This window comes from Prenolepis imparis, unplaced genomic scaffold, assembly GCF_030444845.1.
Source record: "Prenolepis imparis isolate NDT839.2.m4 unplaced genomic scaffold, iyPreImpa1.0 SCAF_6, whole genome shotgun sequence".
Classification (NCBI taxonomy): domain Eukaryota; kingdom Metazoa; phylum Arthropoda; class Insecta; order Hymenoptera; family Formicidae; genus Prenolepis; species Prenolepis imparis.
In genome coordinates, this window is record NW_028141164.1 from 1,255,695 (window position 1) to 1,264,574 (window position 8,880).

General features: G+C 40.1%; 1 protein-coding gene across 1 annotated transcript; it reads right to left on the reverse strand.

The window, feature by feature from the left end:
- Nucleotides 1–5,320: 5,320 nt before the first annotated feature.
- Noc (zinc finger protein no ocelli) lies at nucleotides 5,321–8,646 on the reverse strand. Its single transcript, XM_083040024.1, has 2 exons — nucleotides 8,254–8,646; nucleotides 5,321–8,004 (listed from the first exon to the last, which is right to left on the reverse strand). Exons 1-2 carry the CDS (start codon nucleotides 8,338–8,340, stop codon nucleotides 6,622–6,624), a joined length of 1,470 nt encoding a protein of 489 aa, XP_082896150.1. The 5' UTR covers nucleotides 8,341–8,646; the 3' UTR covers nucleotides 5,321–6,621.
- Nucleotides 8,647–8,880: the final 234 nt, after the last annotated feature.

Sequence of the window (8,880 nt, forward strand, 5' to 3'; positions counted from 1 at the left end):
AATTAAAAAAATGAATTTTGTACGAAATGTGAGATTAGCAGAAACTGAATTTTACGCGCATGACGTAAACGCCGTCAGCAACGTTTGACCTATCGATTTCATCTTCCACCATATTTCTGCTGGGAGGGATCGGCTGTAGCTTATAGATGAATTATAGTTGCTCTTTGCTGTCGCGCATTCAACGGTGATGTATGACTCGGCGGGAGACGGTAGGTAGGTAGAAAACATCCACGATGTACGGCCTGTTAATAACAGCAAGAATGAACGAACGACTGCGCACAGCGCGGTACACAGATGCCGCTGGCGGCTAGACCCCCTTTGTGTTTTATTACAAACGATACGTCAACCACGATGTATGGGCTGCTTTTATCTGCGGCCTGTTATTGATGTGCTAAATTGTCCGCGCTGACTCGTAAGACTGGCCAGAACACGCCTGATAGACGTCGCTCAGGGACGCACTAATCGCGCTAGCCGGCTCTTCTCGCTGACAAAGAAATCTCTTTCTCTCTCTTTCTTTCTCTCTCTCTCTCTCACAGGTAGCAAGATCGAGTCAACGCATCATTCGTCGGGACTTTAACGAAACGACGATCCTTACATCAGAATTTGAGATATATAATCGCTAAGAAATACATCTTGGTTCCGAAAATAAGCCGCGTGTGCGACTTCTTAAAATAATCAAGTGTGCTGCTATATTCATTGAAATGTTTATTTTTTCATTGAACAACAGTTGTACACGTCAGCGTTTGTGATATAAAACATTATTTGTAAATATATTTTTAGCCGTATCGTTGGATTCCGATAATAAAGATTATTGCATGTAATCTTTTTTTTTTATTTTTTATTATAGACACGAACATTTTCAATGAAAACAAGAGATGACTTAATTGGAAATTCCGATATTCCTACGGCAAAAAAAAAAAGATAACTAATACTACTGCGGAAATTGTACATAATATATATAGTGAGTCATCTGCTGCTTTTATTTACAGTTTATTATCGACAATCTGACATTTGCCACACGATATTATACCGAACGGCTAAAATATTATATTTCAATGTAACCTGTCATTAATAAGCTTGACACTAATAACTAATCAAAAAATCTGTTAAGCAAGCGCAAAATACAAAATTCAGTATTCAATCTGTAAAAAAAATGTTTCAAAAGTCAATTCTATTTATCGACACTCATATTAAAACACATACACACATGCGTCTATTAAAGATGCATTTATCATTTTCAGCTTATATGACAATCTAGTAACAAAAGTATGAAATATAAAATGACTCAAGATATACTGTTTTGATGGCGTGAATATCTTTTCAATGTCAAATGTAAAAAAATTAAATGTTAGTAATATGACAACCAACGTTTTACCTCGCCGTAATGAAAACAGACATCACGATTTGCAACGCGATAATATGAATGGCTACTAACCAAGAAAAACAAAATTTCCAAAAATAGCGACAGGTCGTCTACTCATCGCGATTATTCGTCGCGACTGTTATCTTCTATTTCTCGATCCTATTTTTTGACCAATAGAGTAAATTAATCAGGATATCGGAAAAAAATGTTACAAAAGAACAATGTCATATATATATATATATATTTCTTCAGCAACATTTGGAAGAAAGATAAAAATGATTAAGAATCTATTTTTAAGGATAGAAATGCGTAGGCCAATGAGACGATGAAAAGATTAAGGTCTATTAATGCTAGCTAATGTGTGTGCGTTGCTATTTAAATGCACAAATTTTCTCTCCTTGATTCGCAATGATTAGGGCCTCTTGTGAGGAGACAGCTAAGACGCACCATAACTCTGACGTTCTGATCGTGACACATGTCCGTCGCAGAAAAGACGCGCCGAACATGCTGCCAAACGCGCCAGCCGTTGATTTTCCACAAAACGTCTGAACAGATTGATTGACATGTTTATTCGTAATGTAATCTCGCGAAATCGCGTTAAATCACGTTAACGTCAACGCGGCGCGTTTGACTTTGAAGGTTTTAATTAATATAGGACGAGAAATGCGACCTGTTCAGTTATTTTGAATACAAAATATAGCGTTTCTTCTTTTCTATTTTCACAAACTTGGACGTTATCGCAATATACAGGTATACGAGATGTGTTCCTTAAATAAAAACAATAAAATAGTGTTAAGTATAAAAGACAATGTTAAAATAATAAAAAAGCGATACACTTGTAAGAAATGAAGTAACGTATGTAAAAAAAGATTAGAATTCCGCTAAAATATATGATGATATTAAATATGAAATATGTCAGAAAATTCTAATTCGGAAGATGGATTGTATGCGACATATTTCCTCTAATTGCGTCAGCACAAATCTCGGAATTGATAGACTCCATTGATTTATAACATAATAAATTATGGGACATGACACGAACATTAAAGATCTACTAAATGCAAGCGATACGTCATTTGCTGCCTTTATTCACGCTTGTTATTTGAACTTTCACAACGACAAAACATTTCGCTGTAATATACGATATTTTTAGCTGACGGGATAACGCGTTGGATTTGCTCGACGTGAAAATACGATCGATGCTAGATGACGGTCTTGTGTGTGTGTGTGTGTGTTAGTAAAAAGCGTCTATATATATATATATATATATATATATATATAACATTTAATTTATATTATTAATTTGAATATTTATAAAATTTGAGCATTCTTATTCGACAATTTGGGACTTTTTAAATTAGTAATAAAAACTAAGACAATAAAAAAAAAATACTCATTTATTTTTACATTAATATTTTATAAACACTTTTATCATTTTAATTTTTAAAAATTTGTATAATAATATTTTTTTATAAATTCTCTTTGTGCATAATTATTTACATTCAATGTGAAATGTTATATAATTATTAAAATGTGCGATTTATATATATATGGAATAAAAAGTATGAAATATTCGGATATACGAATAATCGGAAAATGTGTATGTGCGATCTTATGAAATAAATAAAATATCAGAAGTAAAAGCTCTTTCCTGCTTCTTAATTATTTACAAATTTAAAAATTATTACACCCTATCTATCTTTGTCAAGTATGCTTGACACGTGTATGCTTTATATCATAAGCTTCACGAAACAATAATATCATTAATTAAATAATAAAATAAGTAATGTGACAGATACATAATAGTCGGTAATCAAAAAGCATTTTGAGATAGTCCTGAAAGGCCTGCATTATTTAAATTTATTGTAACGACATATAGTGACCAGCGTAGAGCGCAAATTCGCACATAATTCGATAAGTAAGTCCTCGATGCGCAAAACGAAACAAATTTAAATAAGGGAACATTTTTTTTCAACCGCTCATTATTCAGTACAGCGACTAGTTAAGGCGAGCACAGTCTCGACATATACCTACATAAAGACTCGCTGTTACGTCCGACAAGTTACTAATTGAGATTCAGCGACACGCATAATCGTCCCGAAATAACATGGATTCCAATCGGCGGAGGGCGTCGTGAAAGGCGAAATACGGACGGGACCATTCATCCCGACGGTTAAAATCACCGAATATTTCACTTTGCTGAGCCAGCTGAGCCTGCCACCGCCTGTCGCGGCACCCCGGCGATGGAAACGAAACGACGGAGGGATGAAGCAGAGACCTTCTCCACGGCTCGCTCCCACCTTCCCCATCCTCTTTCCCCTGTCCCTCCCCTTCACTACGGGAGAGAGCCGGCGGCTCTAGAAACCTACGGTTTGCCACCCCCGCATCCCTCTCTGTCTCTTCACCGTGCTACCCCCTTTCCCGCCTTCACGCTAGTCTGCAGATTTATGCGCCCCGCCTTGCAGCGCTGATATCCGAGAGCTCACGACCCGCTCCGTCCGTAATGAAAGAAATAAATTTACTCTTCTGGGGGTGCCCCAGGGATTGAGACTCGCCGTTTGTGTGCGCACACGGACGCGGCGCTCCGCATTTTGACGATGTTAGGCAGCCAGTGAGAATCGCCAATTTAGAGATTTTGTCACTAAATTTCGTGTCTTTGAGTCACCGCTCGGTAATAGTACGTAGTAGTAGTTTAATTTTACTCTGCAACGTGTCCGTAATAAGACGTAAAAATAAAGAAGAGGAAAGAGTAAAAGTATTATGTATAGGCGAGAGAGAAAGGAGAAAATGAGAAAAGAAAAAAAAAGGACTTGAAGCAAAAGAGAAAATTACTATTATATACGTAAACGTTGTAATAAACATTACATTTTTCATGCATATCTCTCATGGTTTCTCATTTTTCAAATTTTATCCCTTGTTTTATATATATTTTTGTAAAAGAGACAGTTATTTATGTTCTTATGTTCTTATAAAAGTCTTATTCGATAGACATGTCTCTTTATAATGTTAATTTAAAAAAAAATTGAATTCATGTTGCTGTTTTTTCAAAGACAAACGTGATAAATGAACAAACCATTATGTCGCATAAAGAATAGATATGAAAATACACGTGTGTTTGAATATTGACTTTTTAAGATGTATAGTTAAGATATATAATAATAAATAGATTATAATCAGCGTAGCTATTGACAGTGATTGACAGCATGATGAGATGTAATTGATAATGATAAGTGTTTAACTAGAACGCTACAAAATTATTTAATTTATGATAAAGATATGAACTTTGTAAAGATTATCTCCAACAATAAGAGATAAAAAAGTTTTCGAAATAGATAGCTTGAAGTCTAACCGATTCGTCACTAATCATTATCTTCATCTCGATTCTTTCGATTTGTTTAATAGAATTATCATTTTAGACGTGATAAATATATGAAATATTGTTGTGTTATTTCTTAAATTGTTCTACAAGGTTTCAATGTAAGCGAATAATAAAGAACATACAAGAAATACGCCTCCGTTGCCAATGAATGACAGATTGTGAAGTGCGTTTGATAAATTATCCGTCAAGTATGACTGACGAGCAGAAATCGTAACGGGTCAGTGAAATCAGGCAGACTGATTTTTTTATATCTCGTATAGCGCAATAAAAAAACCGCGATGCAAGTACGCGAATCAAAATTATATATATCGTATAATAATTTATCAATATACAACGTATGGGTACGTATACGTTGAATAAACAAGTTTTCTTTTTTTTAATCGTGTGATACATAAACAATTGCACATTTTAATAATCGAAATATGTATATGTAGGATATTAATTCTACTTATAAAAAACTGTATTGCAAAGTTATATGAAAAAGAAATTAATAATTACGAAACGTATTAAAAGCGGAGAAAAGGAAGGAATCCGGATATAATTGAACGACATGGCTAAATGATAAAATATACAAAGAATTAGATGATTCTACAAACATTGTTTTTTTTTTTATTAAAGCGGTATGGAAACTCAACGATATATTTACAAGAGATATTTACAATGCGAATAATACGTATCGTACATCATGTGCTTCCTTTATCAGATCTTTTCTATTCGACAATGCGTAAAACGATGGTGATGTTAGATAGAGACAATGCGATTCGATACGCTCGCTATACCTGACGGAATATTCCTTGTGCGATTATCAAATTTTTGCGTAAAGAAAGAAAAAAAAACAGATAAAAACATATAATCAGAAATAATTTTATTTTCGTGCAACGATAACTATTTATTTGCTTCCTGACAAATGACGACGATATTAATAAATTACAACGTTATATTTCATTTCTGGAGAAAGATATCTTGAATTATTTTCATTAATAATATTTTTTTCTCCATATGGATATATATTCTTTTTTTCTCGAAAAAGTAGCGTAATATCACAGTTATATCATGGACATAGAATACGCGCGATCCGGTGCCGCGCTATATCGAACGCGTTCAAGATGAAAGAGGCTTCCGTTTGCGGAGCGTCGGAAAATATACAGTGTTCGTAATAATACGCACTTTACAATCCTTTTCACAGACACATATGCGTCCGGTACATCGCCGAATAACCATAATTAATGTCGTTTGTAACGCGAGGATGATGTACAACGAGATGAGGACCTACTGTGTAAAAAAAAAAAAAAAAAAAAAAGCCAAAAAGATCAACACGTGACGTCTGATCGCCGAGAATGCGTTTGGAAGTGCGATTAGAAATTTCTCCCTCGTAACCCTTGCACGTGAAAGCGAGGGAGGCCTTGTTCGCCCAACAATTCATGACAATATCAACTTACACAGCTGGCAGCATAGTATAGACCCCTTTCCCAACCTGGTAACCGGATTTTAATAGAGATGCGTATTACTGCGTGTATCAGACTTCTCTGATAGTTCCGCAAGAGAGTGGATCTCGCGATGCAACGTTATACACTGCCAAGTTGTTTCATAAACTTTAATTATAATCTTCAATGTACACATATATTTATATGTATATATACATATATAGAATTCTTTTAAATAAATTTGTATTTTACACAATGGCTATTTACACAACAGTCTCTCTTAGACGGCAATGTCGTCCGCTATCTTTGCACATTTTTCAACTGTACACTGATGAAAAAAAAGAGACAGAAAAAAAGAGAGGGGGGAGAATGAGAAAAGATAAAGAAAACAGTTTCTCTCCGCGAAATAATTCTATTCCCGTCGCGTCCCCCCTCGGGACGTATGTATATCCGTCTTAAGGATGTACTGCAGCGCCGATTCGTTGCCCGTAAACCGCGTACGGCGAGTAATAGGGTCCCAAGGCGTTGAAAGCGCTGTACGGCGAGGCCGCGAGCGACGCCGGAAGCGGGCCCGTCGGCGGTTTACCGTAAGGATGGTATCTGGCACTGAGGGGACTCAGCGACGGCGCGGGATAAGTGCCGCCGCTGGCCCGATGGAGCGTCGTCGAGGGCGACAGCAGCGGATGCTGATGAGGATTTGCGCCGAGGAACGCCGCCGCGGAGACCGCGTGATCGCTGCCGCTCGTATGGCTACGTAGATGCTGCAGAAGTTCCTCCGACGTGGCGAATCGCTTGCCGCAGTAAGACTCGCCGGCGATCCAATTGCAGACGTAAGGCCGTCCGCTGGCCAACGTGGACGGATAGGACAACGACGGGGGCGGCATCGGGCCCAACGACGATAACGCCATAGCCAGGCCGTACTTTTGGTGATCGCACTGAGTGCAACCGCTCGGACAGCTGCCCGCGCCCATCATGATCTGGGCGCTGTGCATGCTGTACTGGCAACCGGTGCAATAGGGATCCTTGCAGACGGGCACCAGGGCTTCGCCGCCGGCCGGAGTTTTGACGCGGGCGTAGGTCAAGTACGGATTGCCGCCGGTCGGACTGGCCGACGGATAACCGAGCAGCGCTGCCGCGGCGTGATGATGCGAGAAGGGCGACGCGCCCGCGAAGGGTGGCCTGAAGGCGGGATTCTCGGCCAGGCCGGGTGGACAACACAGCGGATTGCTGGAGAATCCTGGAAGACCCGGTTTGTAAGCCGCCAGATTCGCGTCCTTTGTTGTATGCGCGCCGGTAAGGATCTCCATTCCGGATCTGATGATCGGACTGGCACCGTTGTTGTTGTTATTGTTGCTGCTGCTTGATCGCGGCGAACCGTCGGTCTTCTCGCGATCAGCAGGGGTCTTTCGGTCGACCGACGGCGTGTTGCTGGTGACCGTCGCCGTCGCTTGGTCACTCGGTGACGCGGACTTTCGGCCCACTGGCGTACGATTACCGGACGATTTCTTGTCGAAATGCGTGTTATCACAAACACTGACACTATCCTGACCACTGACACTGTGTACACTGGCCTTGGACGTGGGTCTGCCCTCGTCCGAGGTCTTCTTCGTCACGACATTGGCCTCGTACGGTTTAAACGCCAGCGACTTGCCGTCCGTCGGACTGCTGCGCGTGTTGCGCTCCAGTTTCGCGGCCGGCGGCGATTTCGCGTTCGTGGCGATGTTTATTCCTTTCGAATTCTTCTCCAAGGGCGATATTAGCGGTTTCGTAGGCGAATCTGCTCCGATTTGACTGCATGTCTGCGCCAATAATGCCAGCGGACTCTTCTTCGCGTCCAACTGCGAGAGAAAGTAAAATGAAGAGCTTTTACCTTTTAGATATTTGCAAACAATGTAGCGTCTCGATTAAAATTAATAATGCGACCTTCTGCTCCGTTTCATCGAAAATTAATAAAAAATTTAACAAATCTTGACTGTACAGTTTTCATACATTTTCTTGAAGATTTTCACACTACATTCTTTGCCGATAAAGTTACAACATAATCGAGCATAAAGCGCGTAAAATAAAAATCAATATACAATACTAACCGTAGTTGGAAGCGGAGAAAGGTAATCCGGTGGTAAATATTGATTGTGTCCAGTAGTCAACATACCGCCTTCCTCAAGCACAACCATTTGGTTACCCACTAATATAAATCTCACTGCACTTTAAACCAACAGGTAATATTTACACACAGAACCGAAGTGCGAAATTGGTTCGCGCGCGTCGACAGGCCCGACCGGCAGGACCGCCGTGAAAGAGAGATCCGGTCAAAGGCTGCGTCTCTCCGTCGGGAGGAATCGATCACCGCCTCGGCAGCGGCAGCGTTAAACGACGACGCGTACTCCACGAAATCCAGGAAAATAGTGATGGCTCGCGCGAACGAGTCGCTCTACACTGCGAGAGTTGCCTGCGCCGTCTGGTGTCTGACGGCACAAAACGCAATCTCCTCGCCTTTCCCTCTCTCCTTTCCTCTCTTTGCCCCTCATCTTGCCGCCATCCTCAACGACCCGGGGTGTATAACCTGTCCTCTCCTGTCATCCCCACCACCCTCGCTCTACACAGAGAATAGAGGGAGAGATGGCATTATGGTGGGAGAATTGCGGTGGGGTTCGGTGCTGTGTAGGGTGTGGGAAGGCATTCTAATTCAACACGCCACCCATGATGTTGGCCCG

Excerpts from the sequence above, each read along its gene's own strand:
- Noc (XM_083040024.1), bottom strand. The coding sequence starts at position 8,340 with ATGGTTGTGCTTGAGGAAGGCGGTATGTTGACTACTGGACACAATCAA. Across the intron at positions 8,005-8,253 it reads TTTCTCCGCTTCCAACTACG|TTGGACGCGAAGAAGAGTCC; the intron begins GTTAGTATTGTA and ends TTTCTCTCGCAG.